The sequence below is a fragment of the Elaeis guineensis genome, chromosome 4, assembly GCF_000442705.2.
Source record: "Elaeis guineensis isolate ETL-2024a chromosome 4, EG11, whole genome shotgun sequence".
Classification (NCBI taxonomy): Eukaryota; Viridiplantae; Streptophyta; class Magnoliopsida; order Arecales; family Arecaceae; genus Elaeis; species Elaeis guineensis.
Window position 1 is genome coordinate 33963170 of NC_025996.2, and position 16008 is coordinate 33979177.

The 16008-nt window shown below is 34.4% G+C and overlaps 1 protein-coding gene across 24 annotated transcripts in view; it reads right to left on the bottom strand.

Moving 5' to 3' along the window:
• LOC140857437 (uncharacterized) overlaps positions 1–15607 on the bottom strand; it is a 98496-nt gene extending 82889 nt beyond the window's left edge. Inside the window, exons 1-14 of one of the 24 annotated variants that reach the window (XM_073256270.1) lie at positions 15452–15529; positions 15239–15353; positions 13805–13928; positions 13615–13727; positions 12169–12293; positions 11964–12078; positions 10529–10686; positions 10325–10438; positions 8668–8782; positions 7227–7351; positions 5779–5893; positions 4338–4462; positions 4135–4248; positions 2720–2828 (exon numbers count right to left, since the gene is read on the bottom strand). In XM_073256270.1, coding sequence (XP_073112371.1) covers positions 2799–2828; positions 4135–4248; positions 4338–4462; positions 5779–5893; positions 7227–7351; positions 8668–8782; positions 10325–10438; positions 10529–10686; positions 11964–12078; positions 12169–12285 — 1128 coding nt within the window. In that variant the 5' untranslated portion in view covers positions 12286–12293; positions 13615–13727; positions 13805–13928; positions 15239–15353; positions 15452–15529 and the 3' untranslated portion in view covers positions 2720–2798. Of the gene's footprint in view, positions 1–235; positions 489–2529; positions 2829–4134; positions 4249–4337; positions 4463–5778; positions 5894–5983; positions 6109–7226; positions 7352–8667; positions 8783–8871; positions 8997–10324; positions 10439–10528; positions 10687–11963; positions 12079–12168; positions 12294–13614; positions 13728–13804; positions 13929–15238; positions 15354–15451 lie in introns of those variants that run through there. The other 23 variants (XM_073256256.1, XM_073256255.1, XM_073256257.1 and 20 more) reach the window with 23 other exon arrangements.
• Positions 15608–16008: the final 401 nt, after the last annotated feature.

The window sequence follows — 16008 nt, forward strand, 5'->3', positions numbered from 1 at the left end:
GACGAGGTGATTCGTCTCCAGGGACAGTTGGTTACTAGGGTGCAGCTTGCTAACGCCCAAGATGGAGTCCATGACCTGTCAAATTCTGTCTTAGAAGACACTGACTTCACAAGTAAAATAGCTCTGACAACCGCACCAGAGCAAGTCAATATGCGGAGCTGAGAGGCGACTTGTCAGGCTGCAGATATGCAAAAAAAAAAAAAAAAAGATGACAGTCTGACGAATAATACAAAGGAGTTTCATGCTATTAACCACTTCTTGCATTGTTGGCCTATTGATTGGTTCCACAATTGTGCATGCCATTGCAAGTGTCTGATCCATCGAGCATTTTCTTCATGATATTACTTTTCTGATGTAAAGCCTTCATGAATGATATGAGGAAAAGTCTGCTCTGCCATGATTCTAGAGTTATACCCTCTAGAAATTGTGTTCTCTTCATCACCAAGTTAAGCAATAATATTTCAAAACTGTACACACATTCTACATACCTGTAGAAGATATTGAAACTGTTTAATAAAAAATAATAGAATTATATTAGATATTTCAAAGATTGGATATTAAATTTTGATGACCTCTTATTATTAGGTACTAGCATCTCCACAAGTTAGTTGAATTCTCTAGCCGTAAAAGTTTATGTCAATTAGCCCATATATCTATACTGATATTAGTGTCAAATGTAACATGCCCGTCTGAATTTGGTCCTTCCCACCAGGTAAGTTATTGCTTTCTATCATTATATCTTTTGTTATGGTGAAAAATGAAATCTACTTCTTTACTTCTATTGTTTTGTTTGCTTCTATAAATGTATTCCTATCATTTTTTGCTAAACTAAGCAAGCATTGCAAGACAAAATTTCCTTCTTTATTTATTAAAAAAATATAGCATTGTTTTTTTCTGCACATATAGCATGCATTTGCGCAACTCTATTGAATTTAGTCTATTCTGATAAGATAAAAGGTAAACAAACTTCCAAAAAATTGCATTTCAGCAAAGTGATATGGGTGTATTTATTCTCGTCTGGAGAAGATTATTTATCATAAGTTTTTGTATATTCCATCTCTTGGTTAGTTAATTGACATGTAATTCTTCTGTTCATATTGTTGAGATGCTCTCAAGTTTCCTTTGGGCTGGAGGGCTGGATTCGAATTGAGATAAGCAGAATCAAGTTTGAACTGGTCAGTTCATTAATTTCTTTCTTCTTTGTGGGTCTTTTCGTTTTTGTTGGTGTGTTTTTTTTTGGGGGGTGCAGATCAAGTCATTTGATTCAGGTTGCATCCACTATAATTCAATCAGAAAGTTTATGTTCCTAATCTAATTCAAACAAGTCAATTCTTTAACATAATTATAACACATTTGCATACTTATGTATTCCAACAAATTAAACAAAATATAAGATTATTGCCTTTTATTTTTTATTTTTTTTTTAAAAAAAGACAAATGTATCTTCTTTGTAGGTTGGCTAATTGGCAACAGAAAAGATGCATTTTGTTGAAGTGCTTCCAGGCTTGCAACTAGGCTGGATTGTGCTTGGCAAGCAAGATCAGGTTGGTTGGATTTCTTTTTCTTCACCCCCCCCCCCCCCCCCACCCCCTTTTTTTTTTTCTTTGAGTTGGGGTTGATTTTTTTTTTTTTTTTTTGGCTCGTTTCTTTAACCTAGATTTGATACATTTACAATCTTAGGAGTGCCAACAAATTAATCAAACAAAGAAGGATGCTACCTGTCCATTTGTTTTGAAAATTCTTATATGTATCTGCCATATCTTGGTTAACTAATTAGCATAATTTTAGGAGTTTTAGGCTCGTAGTGGGTAGGATTGGGATTGCGGCGAATGGAACCTAGTTGGATCCAATTAACTCTGTGTATTTTCCCCATTTAATTATCGAGCCAATCAAGCCAGGTTGAGTAAGCACAAGTGGAGAAAGAAAACATATGATCCAAAACCAATCCAGATTCTCAGACAAATTTTTTTCACCTAGATTCAACCTATTTGTCTCCTTAAGTGCTCCAACATATTAAATATAAGAGAAGGCCTCTAACAAGTTTTGAAATTCTTATATATTCAAGATTTTTGCGTTGAAAAGTTCTAGCAGCTCCATGATTATTTCAAATGCGAATTAAATTATGAACATCATAAATCATGCAGCGCAAGTGCAACGTGCACCCCCCCCCGCCACACACACATATAATATATATATAGAGAGAGAGAGAAGATATCTATTTGAAATAGTTCAACAAGTCTTGAGAGAGAGAGAGGGAGGGGGGATATCTAATTTGAAATATTTCACCAAGTGTTTCTTTTACTGTATCTTTTTACAAGTCTTTATACTCTCTCTATATTAGAGACAGTTTGTGAGATTAAGCATCTCTGACTTGCCCTTTTCAGAACCCAAAAGAGTATAGTTAAGCAATACGACATACAAGCCAAAATAGATTTACATCTATATGGATAACCAAAACAGGATTTTCAAGTGTAGGGATCACCAAAATAATATAAATAATGCAACCTGGCTAAGCAGGAACTAAACAAGTAGTAGGAATTTTAAGATGAAATATTGGTATAGTTGGTTTCTTACTCAAATTAAGATATTGTGGGTCACTATAGCCATGTGTAAATTATGGCGTATTGCATGGTTTGTTTAGATGAAATATATAAGATTCATAACAAAATAAAAATAATTTGCACCATAAGTTATAAACGCAACCTTATCTAGTAGAAGGTTCTCCGATTTGAAATCACGTAATATTATTCCTGTGTTGTTTATCCTTGCAAGTGTTGTGGATATTTTATATGCAACTTTCATTCTTGTCTCCCAGCACATATTGGATTCTGTCACAATTATGCATATAACAAAAGTATTAACTGAAGCACAAAAAAAAATAAAATACGATGATAATTATTGCAATTGCTAAAGAGGTGTAATCTTTTGGAACAAAGTATGCTACTACAAGTATAATGCATGAATCGAAGGCAAAATTTCAACAAATTATAGATGCAAAAAAGTAATATACCCCATTGAAAAGTTCCCTTAACCCATTGATTAATTGGCAGCTGAAAAGATGCATTTTGTTGAAGTGCTTCCAGGATTGCAACTAGGCTGGATTGTGCTTGGCAAGCAAGATCAGGTTGCTTGGATTTCTTTTTCTTCACCCGCCCCTCTTTTTTTTTCTTTGAGTTGGGGTTGGTTTTTTTTTTTTTCTTAGTTCATTTCTTTAACCTAGATTTGATGCATTTACAATCTTAGGAGTGCCAACAAATTAATCAAACAAAGAAGGATGCTACCTGTCCATTTGTTTTGAAAATTCTTATATGTATCTGCCATATCTTGGTTAACTAATTAGCATAATTTTAGGAGTTCTAAGCTCGTAGTGGGTAGGATTGGGATTGTGGCAAATGGAACCTAGTTGGATCCAATTAATTCTGTGTTTTTTCCCCATTTAATTATCGAGCCAATCAAGCCAGGTTGACTAAGCACAAGTGGAGAAAAAAAATATATGATCCAAAACCAATCCAGATTCTCAGACATTTTTTTCACCTAGATTCAACCTATTTGCCTCCTTAAGTGCTCCAACATACTAAATATAAGAGAAGGCCTCTAACAAGTTTTGGAAATTCTTATATATATTAAGGTTTTTGTGTTGAAAAGTTCTCACAGCTCCATGGTTATTTCAAATGCGAATTAAATCATGAACATCATAAATCATGCGGCGCAAGTGCTGCGTGCACCCCCCCACCACACACACACATATAATATATATAGAGAGAGAGAGAAGATATCTATTTGAAATAGTTCAACAAGTCTTGAGAGAGAGAGAGGGAGGGGGGATATCTATTTTGAAATATTTCACCTAGTGTTTCTTTTACTGTATCTTTTTACAAGTCTTTATACTCTCTCTATATTAGAGACAGTTTGTGAGATTAAGCATCTCTGGCTTGCCTTTTCAGAACCCAAAAGAGTATAGTTAAGCAATACGACATACAAGCCAAAATAGATTCACATCTATATGGATAACCAAAACAGGATTTCAAGTGTAGGGATCACCAAAACAATATAAATAATGCAACCTGGCTAAGCAGGAACTAAACAAAGTAGTAGGAATTCTAAGATGAAATATTGGTATAGTTGGTTTCTTACCCAAATTAATATATTGTGGGTCACAATAGCCATGTGTAAATTGTGGCATATTCCACGGCTCTGGGATTCCCCTCTCGCAGCAGCTCCAAAATCAGCTATGTTGGACATCAAATTCTGTTTGTTTAGATGAAAGTTTGTTTAGATGAAATATATAAGATTTATAACAAAATAAAATTAATTTGCACCTAAGTTATAAATGCAACCTTATCCAGTAGAAGGTTCTTCGATTTGAAATCACGTAATATTATTCCTGTGTTGTTTATCCTTGCAAGTGTTGTGGATATTTTATATGCCACTTTCATTCTTGTCTCCCAGCTCATATTAGATTCTGTCACAATTATGCATATAACAGAAGTATTAACTGAAGCACAAAAAAAAATAAAATACGATGATAATTATTGCAAGTAATTGCTAAAGAGGTGTAATCTTTTGGAACAAAGTATGCTACTACACCAAGTATAATGCATGAATCGAAGGCAAAATTTCAACAAATTATAGATGCAAAGAAGTAATATAACCCATTGAAAAGTTCCCTTAACCCATTGGTTAATTGGCAGCAGAAAAGATGCATTTTGTTGAAGTGCTTCCAGGCTTGTAACTAGGCCGGATTGTGCTTGGCAAGCAAGATCAGGTTGCTTGGATTTCTTTTTCTTCACCCCCCCCCTTTTTTTTTTCTTTGAGTTGGGGTTGGTTTTTTTTTTTGTTGGTTCATTTCTTTAACCTAGATTTGATGCATTTACAATCTTAGGAGTGCCAACAAATTAATCAAACAAAGAAGGATGCTACATGTCCATTTGTTTTGAAAATTCTTATATGTATCTGCCATATCTTGGTTAACTAATTAGCATAATTTTAGGAGTTTTAGGCTCGTAGTGGGTAGGATTGGGATTGCGGCGAATGGAACCTAGTTGGATCCAATTAACTCTGTGTATTTTCCCCATTTAATTATCGAGCCAATCAAGCCAGGTTGAGTAAGCACAAGTGGAGAAAAAAAATATATGATCCAAAACCAATCCAGATAGTCAGACAATTTTTTTTCACCTAGATTCAACCTATTTGTCTCCTTAAGTGCTCCAACATATTAAATATAAGAGAAGGCCTCTAACAAGTTTTGGAAATTCTTATATATTCAAGGTTTTTGCGTTGAAAAGTTCTAACAGCTCCATGGTTATTTCAAATGCGAATTAAATTATGAACATCATAAATCATGCAGCGCAAGTGCTGCGTGCACCACCCCCCCACACACACATATAATATATATATATAGAGAGAGAGAAGATATCTATTTGAAATAGTTCAACAAGTCTTGAGAGACAGAGAGAGAGAGAGGGGGGATATCTATTTTGAAATATTTCACCAAGTGTTTCTTTTACTGTATCTTTTACAAGTCTTTATACTCTCTCTATATTAGAGACAGTTCGTGAGATTAAGCATCTCTGGCTTGCCCTTTTCAGAAACCAAAAGAGTATAGTTTAGCAATACGACATACAAGCCAAAATAGATTTACATCTATATGGATAATCAAAACAGGATTTCCAAGTGTAGGGATCACCAAAACAATATAAATAATGCAACCTGGCTAAGCAGGAACTAAACAAGTAGTAGGAATTCTAAGATGAAATATTGGTATAGTTGGTTTCTTACCCAAATTAAGATATTGTGGGTCACTATAGCCACGTGTAAATTGTGGCATATTCCATGGCTCTGGGATTCCCCCTCTCGCAGCAGCTCCAAAATCAGCTATGTTGGGCATCAAATTCTGTTTGTTTAGATGAAAGTTTGTATAGATGAAATATATAAGATTCATAACAAAATAAAAATAATTTGCACCATAAGTTATAAATGCAACCTCATCCAATAGAAGGTTCTCCGATTCGAAATCACGGAATATTATTCCTGTGATGTTTATCCTTGCAAGTGTTGTGGATATTTTATATGCCACTTTCATTCTTGTCTCCCAGCTCATATTAGATTCTGTCACAATTATGCATATAACAGAAGTATTAACTGAAGCACAAAAATAAATAAAATACGATGATAATTATTGCAAGTAATTGCTAAAGAGGTGTAATCTTTTGGAACAAAGTATACTACTACACCAAGTATAATGCATGAATCGAAGGCAAAATTTCAACAAATTATAGATGCAAAGAAGTAATATAACCCATTAAAAAGTTCCCTTAACCCATTGGTTAATTGGCAGCAGAAAAGATGCATTTTGTTGAAATGCTTCCAAGCTTGCAACTAGGCTGGATTATGCTTGGCAAGCAAGATCATGTTGGTTGGATTTCTTTTTCTTCACCCCCCCCCCTTTTTTTTCTTTGAGTTAGGGTTGGTTTTTTTTTTTTGTTGGTTCATTTTTTAACCTAGATTTGATGCATTTACAATCTTAGGAGTGCCAACAAATTAATCAAACAAAGAAGGATGCTACCTGTCCATTTGTTTTGAAAATTCTTATATGTATCTGCCATATCTTGGTTAACTAATTAGCATAATTTTAGGAGTTTTAGGCTCATAGTGGGTAGGATTGGGATTGTGGCAAATGGAACCTAGTTGGATCCAATTAATTCTGTGTTTTTTCCCCATTTAATTATCGAGCCAATCAAGCAAGGTTGAGTAAGCACAAGTGGAGAAAGAAAATATAAGATCCAAAACCAATCCAGATTCTCAGACAAATTTTTTTCACCGAGATTCAACCTATTTGTCTCCTTAAGTGCTCCAACATATTAAATATAAGAGAAGGCCTCTAATAAGTTTTGAAATTCTTATATATTCAAGGTTTTTGCGTTGAAAAGTTCTCACAGCTCCATGTTTATTTTAAATGCGAATTAAATTATGAACATCATAAATCATGCAGCGCAAGTGCTGCGTGCAGCCCAGTTGGTTTCTTACCCAAATTAAGATATTGTGGGTCACTATAGCCACGTGTAAATTGTGGCTTATTCCATGGCTCTGGGATTCCCCCTCGCAGCAGCTCCAAAATCAACTATGTTGGGCATCAAATTCTGTTTGTTTAGATGAAAATTTGTTTAGATGAAATATATAAGATTCATAACAAAAAAATAAATTGCACCATAAGTTATAAATGCAACCTTATCCAGTAGAAGGTTCTCCGATTTGAAATCACGTAATATTATTCCTGTGATGTTTATCCTTGCAAGTGTTGTGGATATTTTATATGCCACTTTCATTCTTGTCTCCCAACTCATATTGGATTCTGTCACAATTATGCATATAACAGAAGTATTAACTGAAGCACAAAAAAAAATAAAATACGATGATAATTATTGCAAGTAATTGCTAAAGAGGTGTAATCTTTTGGAACAAAGTATGCTACTACACCAAGTATAATGCATGAATCGAACGCAAAATTTCAACAAATTATAGACGCAAAGAAGTAATATAACCCATTGAAAAGTTCCCTTAACCCATTGGTTAATTGGCAGCAGAAAAATGCATTTTGTTGAAGTGCTTCCAGGCTTGCAACTAGGCTGGATTGTGCTTGGCAAGCAAGATCAGGTTAGTTGGATTTCTTTTTCTTCAACCCTCCCCCCTTTTTTTTTCTTTGAGTTGGGGTTGGTTTTTTTTTTTCTGTTGGTTCATTTCTTGAACCTAGATTTGATGCATTTACAATCCTAGGAGTGCCAACAAATTAATCAAACAAAGAAAGATGCTACCTGTCCATTTGTTTTGAAAATTCTTATATGTATCTGCCATATCTTGGTTAACTAATTAGCATAATTTTAGGAGTTTTAGGCTCGTAGTGGGTAGGATTAAATTGTGGCAAATGGAACCTAGTTGGATCCAATTAATTCTGTGTTTTTTCCCCATTTAATTATCGAGCCAATCAAGCCAGGTTGACTAAGCACAAGTGGAGAAAAAAAATATATGATCCAAAACCAATCCAGATTCTCAGACATTTTTTTCACCTAGATTCAACCTATTTGCCTCCTTAAGTGCTCCAACATACTAAATATAAGAGAAGGCCTCTAACAAGTTTTGGAAATTCTTATATATATTTAAGGTTTTTGCGTTGAAAAGTTCTCACAGCTCCATGGTTATTTCAAATGCGAATTAAATCATGAACATCATAAATCATGCAGCGCAAGTGCTGCGTGCACCCCCCCCCCCCACACACACACATATAATATATATAGAGAGAGAGAGAAGATATCTATTTGAAATAGTTCAACAAGTCTTGAGAGAGAGAGAGGGAGGGGGGATATCTATTTTGAAATATTTCACCTAGTGTTTCTTTTACTGTATCTTTTTACAAGTCTTTATACTCTCTCTATATTAGAGACAGTTTGTGAGATTAAGCATCTCTGGCTTGCCCTTTTCAGAACCCAAAAGAGTATAGTTAAGCAATACGACATACAAGCCAAAATAGATTCACATCTATATGGATAACCAAAACAGGATTTTCAAGTGTAGGGATCACCAAAACAATATAAATAATGCAACCTGGCTAAGCAGGAACTAAACAAGTAGTAGGAATTCTAAGATGAAATATTGGTATAGTTGGTTTCTTACCCAAATTAATATATTGTGGGTCACAATAGCCATGTGTAAATTGTGGCATATTCCATGGCTCTGGGATTCCCCCTCTCGCAGCAGCTCCAAAATCAGCTATGTTGGACATCAAATTCTGTTTGTTTAGATGAAAGTTTGTTTAGATGAAATATATAAGATTTATAACAAAATAAAATTATTTGCACCTTAAGTTATAAATGCAACCTTATCCAGTAGAAGGTTCTTCGATTTGAAATCACGTAATATTATTCCTGTGTTGTTTATCCTTGCAAGTGTTGTGGATATTTTATATGCCACTTTCATTCTTGTCTCCCAGCTCATATTAGATTCTGTCACAATTATGCATATAACAGAAGTATTAACTGAAGCACAAAAAAAAATAAAATACGATGATAATTATTGCAAGTAATTGCTAAAGAGGTGTAATCTTTTGGAACAAAGTATGCTACTACACCAAGTATAATGCATGAATCGAAGGCAAAATTTCAACAAATTATAGATGCAAAGAAGTAATATAACCCATTGAAAAGTTTCCTTAACCCATTGGTTAATTGGCAGCAGAAAAGATGCATTTTGTTGAAGTGCTTCCAGGCTTGCAACTAGGCTGGATTGTGCTTGGCAAGCAAGATCAGGTTGGTTGGATTTCTTTTTCTTCAACCCCCCCCCCTTTTTTTTTATTTGAGTTGGGGTTGGTTTTTTTTTTTTTTTGTTGGTTCATTTCTTTAACCTAGATTTGATGCATTTACAATCTTAGGAGTGCCAACAAATTAATCAAACAAAGAAGGATGCTACCTATCCATTTGTTTTGAAAATTCTTATATGTATCTGCCATATCTTGATTAACTAATTAGCATAATTTTAGGAGTTTTAGGCTCGTAGTGGGTAGGATTGGGATTGTGGCAAATGGAACCTAGTTGGATCCAATTAATTCTGTATTTTTTCCCCATTTAATTATCGAGCCAATCAAGCCAGATTGAGTAAGCACAAGTGGAGAAAGAAAATATATGATCCAAAACCAATCCAGATTCTCAGACAAATTTTTTTGACCTAGATTCAACCTATTTGCCTCCTTAAGTGCTCCAACATATTAAATATAAGAGAAGGCCTCTAACAAGTTTTGGAAATTCTTATATATTCAAGGTTTTTGCGTTGAAAAGTTCTCACAGCTCCATGGTTATTTCAAATGCAAATTAAATCATGAACATCATAAATCATGCAGCGCAAGTGCTGCGTGCACCCCCCCCCCCACACACACACATATAATACATATATATATAGAGAGAGAGAGAAGATATCTATTTGAAATAGTTCAACAAGTCTTGAGAGAGAGAGAGAGAGGGAGGGGGATATCTATTTTGAAATATTTCACCTAGTGTTTATTTTACTGTATCTTTTTACCAATCTTTATACTCTCTTTATATTAGAGACAGTTTGTGAGATTAAGCATCTCTGGCTTGCCCTTTTCAGAACCCAAAAGAGTATAGTTAAGCAATACGACATACAAGCCAAAATAGATTTACATCTATATGGATAACCAAAACAAGATTTTCAAGTGTAGGGATCACCAAAACAATATAAATAATGCAACCTGGCTAAGCAGGAACTAAACAAATAGTAGGAATTCTAAGATGAAATATTGGTACAGTTGGTTTCTTACCCAAATTAAGATATTGTGGGTCACTATAGCCATGTGTAAATTGTGCGTATTCCATGGCTCTGGGATTCTCCCTCTCGCAGTAGCTCCAAAATCAGCTATGTTGGGCATCAAATTCTGTTTGTTTAGATGAAAGTTTATTTAGATGAAACATATAAGATTAATAATAAAATAAAAATAATTTATACCATAATTTATAAATGCAACCTTATCCAGTAGAAGGTTCTCCGATTTGAAATCACGTAATATTATTCCTGTGTTGTTTATCCTTGCAAGTGTTGTGGATATTTTATATGCCACTTTCATTCTTGTCTCCCAGCTCATATTGGATTCTGTCACAATTATACATATAACAGAAGTATTAACTGAAGCACAAAAAAAAACAAAATACGATGATAATTATTGCAAATAATTGCTAAAGAAGTGTAATCTTTTGGAACAAAGAATGCTACTACACCAAGTACAATGCATGAATCGAAGGCAAAATTTCAACAAATTATAGATGCAAAGAAGTAATATAACCCATTGAAAAGTTCCCTTAACCCATTGGTTAATTGGCAGCAGAAAAGATGCATTTTGTTGAAGTGCTTCCAGGCTTGCAACTAGGCTGGATTGTGCGTGGCAAGCAAGATCAGGTTGCTTGGATTTCTTTTTCTTCACCCCCCCCTTTTTTTTTTTCTTTGAGTTGGGGTTGATTTTTTTTTTTTTGTTCGTTCATTTCTTTAACCTAGATTTGATGCATTTACAATCTTAGGAGTACCAACAAATTAATCAAACAAAGAAGGATGCTATCGGTCCATTTGTTTTGAAAATTCTTATATGTATCTGCCATATCTTGGTTAACTAATTAGCATAATTTTAGGAGTTCTAGGCTCGTAGTGGGTAGGATTGGGATTGTGGCAAATGGAACCTAGTTGGATCCAATTAATTCTGTGTTTTTTTCCCATTTAATTATCGAGCCAATCAAGCCAGGTTGAGTAAGCACAAGTGGAGAAAGAAAATATATGATCCAAAACCAATCCAGATTCTCAGACATTTTTTTCACCTAGATTCAACCTATTTGCCTCCTTAAGTGCTCCAACATATTAAATATAAGAGAAGGCCTCTAACAAGTTTTGAAAATTCTTATATTTTCAAGGTTTTTGCGTTGAAAAGTTCTCACAGCTCCATGGTTATTTCAAATGCGAATTAAATCATGAACATCATAAATCATGCAGCGCAAGTGCTGCATGCACCCCCCCCCCCACACACAATAATATATATAGAGAGAGAGAGAAGATATCTATTTGAAATAGTTCAACAAGTCTTGAGAGAGAGAGGGAGGGGGGCCATCTATTTTGAAATATTTCACCTAGTGTTTCTTTTACTGTATCTTTTTACAAGTCTTTATACTCTCTCTATATTAGAGACAGTTTGTGAGATTAAGCATCTCTGGCTTGCTCTTTTCAGAACCCAAAAGAGTATAGTTAAGCAATACGACATACAAGCCAAAATAGATTCACATCTATATGGATAACCAAAACAGGATTTTCAAGTGTAGGGATCACCAAAATAATATAAATAATGCAACCTGACTAAGCAGGAACTAAACAAGTAGTAGTAGGAATTCTAAGATGAAATATTGGTATAGTTGGTTTCTTACCCAAATTAAGATATTGTGGGTCACCATAGCCATGTGTAAATTGTGACGTATTCCATGACTCTGGAATTCCCCCTCTCGCAGCAACTCCAAAATCAGCTATGTTGGACATCAAATTCTGTTTGTTTAGATGAAAGTTTGTTTAGATGAAATATATAAGATTTATAACAAAATAAAATTTATTTGCACCTTAAGTTATAAATGCAACCTTATCCAGTAGAAGGTTCTCCGATTTGAAATCACGTAATATTATTCCTGTGTTGTTTATCTTTGCAAGTGTTGTGGATATTTTATATGCCACTTTCATTCTTGTCTCCCAGCTCATATTGGATTCTGTCACAATTATGCATATAACAGAAGTATTAACTGAAGCACAAAAAAAAATAAAATACGATGATAATTATTGCAAGTAATTGCTAAAGAGGTGTAATCTTTTGGAACAAAGTATGCTACTACACCAAGTATAATGCATGAATCGAAGGCAAAATTTCAACAAATTATAGATGCAAAGAAGTAATATAACCCATTGAAAAGTTCCCTTAACCCATTGGTTAATTGGCAGCAGAAAAGATGCATTTTGTTGAAGTGCTTCCAGGCTTGCAACTAGGCTGGATTGTGCTTGGCAAGCAAGATCAGGTTGGTTGGATTTCTTTTTCTTCAACCCCCCCCCTTTTTTTTTATTTGAGTGGGGTTGGTTTTTTTTTTTTTGTTGGTTCATTTCTTAACCTAGATTTGATGCATTTACAATCCTAGGAGTGCCAACAAATTAATCAAACAAAGAAGGATGCTACCTATCCATTTGTTTTGAAAATTCGTATATGTATCTGCCATATCTTGATTAACTAATTAGCATAATTTTAGGAGTTTAGGCTCGTAGTGGGTAGGATTGGGATTGTGGCAAATGAAACCTAGTTGGATCCATTTAATTCTGTGTTTTTCCCCATTTAATTATCGAGCCAATCAAGCCAGGTTGAGTAAGCACAAGTGGAGAAAGAAATATATGATCCAAAACCAATCCAGATTCTCAGACAAATTTTTTTCACCAAGATTCAACCATTTGTCTCCTTAAGTGCTCCAACATATTAAATATAAGAGAAGGCCTTTAACAAGTTTTGAAAATTCTTATATATTCAAGGTTTTGCATTGAAAAGTTCTCACAGCTCCATGTTTATTTCAAATGCGAATTAAATTATGAACATCATAAATCATGCAGCGCAAGTGCTGCATGCACCACCCTCCCCCCCCCCCACACACATAATATATATATAAGAGAGAGAGAAGATATCTATTTGAAATAGTTCAACAAGTCTTGAGAGAGAGAGAGAGAGAGAGAGGGAGGGGGATATCTATTTTGAAATATTTCACCAAGTGTTTCTTTTACTGTATCTTTTTACAAGTCTTTATACTCTCTCTATATTAGAGACAATTTGTGAGATTAAGCATCTCTGGCTTGCCCTTTTCAGAACCAAAGAGTATAGTTAAGCAATACGACATGCAAGCCAAAATAGATTTACATCTATATGGATAACCAAAAGAGGATTTTCAAGTGTAGGGATCACCAAAACAATATAAATAATGCAACCTGGCTAAGCAGGAACTAACCAAGACGTAGTAGGAATTCTAAGATGAAATATTGGTATAGTTGGTTTCTTACCCAAATTAAGATATTGTGGGTCACTATAGCCATGTTAAATTGTGGCGTATTCCATGGCTCTGGGATTCCCTCTTCGCAGCAGCTCCAAAATCAGCTATGTTGGGCATCGAATTCTGTTTGTTTAGAGATGAAATATATAAGATTTATAACAAAATAAAAATAATTTGCACCATAAGTTATAAAATGCAACCTTATCCAGTAGAAGGTTCTCCGATTTGAAATCTCTTAATATTATTCCTGTGTTGTTTATCCTTGCAAGTGTTGTGGATATTTTATATGCCACTTTCATTCTATCTCCCAGCTCATATTGGATTCTGTCACAATTATGCATATAACAGAAGTATTAACTGAAGCACAAAAAAAACAAAATACGATGATAATTATTGCAAGTAATTGCTAAAGAGGTGTAATCTTTTGGAACAAAGTATGCTACTACACCAAGTATAATGCATGAATCGAAGGCAAAATTTCAACAAATTATAGATGCAAAGACGTAATATAACCCATTGAAAAGTTCCCTTAACCCGTTGGTTAATTGGCAGCAGAAAAGATGCATTTTGTTGAAGTGCTTCCAGGCTTGCAACTAGGCTGGATTGTGCTTGGCAAGCAAGATCAGGTTGGTTGGATTTCTTTTTCTTCACCCCCCCCCTTTTTTTTCTTTGAGTTGGGGTTGGTTTTTTTTTTTTTGTTGGTTCATTTCTTTAACCTAGATTTGATGCATTTACAATCTTAGGAGTGCCAACAAATTAATCAAACAAAGAAGGATGCTACCTGTCCGTTTGTTTTGAAAATTCTTATATCTGCCATATCTTGGTTAACTAATTAGCATAATTTTAGAAGTTTTAGGCTCATAGTGGGTAGGATTGGGATTATGGCAAATGGAACCTAGTTGGATCCAATTAATTCTGTATTTTTTCCCATTTAATTATCGAGCCAATCAAGTCAGGTTGAGTAAACACAAGTGGAAAAGAAAATATATGATCCAAAACCAATCCAAATTCTCAGACAAATTTTTTTCACCTAGATTCAACCTATTTGTCTCCTTAAGTTCTCCAACATATTAAATATAAGAGAAGGCCTCTAACAAGTTTTGGAAATTCTTATATATTCAAGGTTTTTGCGTTGAAAAGTTCTCACAGCTCCATGGTTATTTCAAATGCTAATTAAATTATGAACATCATAAATCATGCAGCGCAATTGCTGCGTGCACCCCCCCCCACACACACACATATAATATATATATATAGAGAGAGAGAAGATATCTATTTGAAATAGTTCAACAAGTCTTGAGATAGAGAGAGAGAGGGAGGGGGGATATCTATTTTGAAATATTTCACCAAGTGTTTCTTTTACTGTATCTTTTTACAAGTCTTTATACTCTCTCTATATTAGAGACAGTTTGTGAGATTAAGCATCTCTAGCTTGCCCTTTTCAGAACCCAAAAGAGTATAGTTAAGCAATACGACATACAAGCCAAAATAGATTTACATCTATATGGATAACCAAAACAGGATTTTCAAGTGTAGGGATCACCAAAACAATATAAATAATGCAACCTGGCTAAGCAGGAACTAAACAAGTAGTAGGAATTCTAAGATGAAATATTGTATAGTTGGTTTCTTACCCAAATTAAGATATTGTGGGTCACTATAGCCATGTGTAAATTGTGGCGTATTCCATGGCTCTAGGATTCCCCCTCTCGCAGCAGCTCCAAAATCAGCTATGTTGGGCATCAAATTCTGTTTATTTAGATGAAAGTTTGTTTAGATGAAATATATAGATGATATATAAAATTCATAACAAAATAATAATTTGCACCATAAGTTATAAATGCAACCTTATCCAGTAGAAGGTTCTCCGATTTGAAATCACGTAATATTATTCCTGTGTTGTTTATCCTTGCAAGTGTTGTGGATATTTTATATGCCACTTTCATTTTGTCTCCCAGCTCATATTGGATTCTGTCACAATTATGCATATAACAGAAGTATTAACTGAAGCACAAAAAAAAACAAAATACGATGATAATTATTGCAAGTAATTGCTAAAGAGGTGTAATCTTTTGGAACAAAGTATGCTACTACACCAAGTATAATGCATGAATCGAAGGCAAAATTTCAACAAATTATAGATGCAAAGAAGTAATATAACCCATTGAAAAGTTCCCTTAACCCATTGGTTAATTGGCAGCAGAAAAGATGCATTTTGTTGAAGTGCTTCCAGGCTTGCAACTAGGCTGGATTGTGCTTGGCAAGCAAGATCAGGTTGGTTGGATTTGTTCTTTTTCTTCCCCCCCTTTTTTTCTTTTTGAGTTGGGGTTGTTTTTTTTTTTGTTGGTTCATTTCTTTAACCTAGATTTGATGCATTTACAATCTTAGGAGTGCCAACAAATTA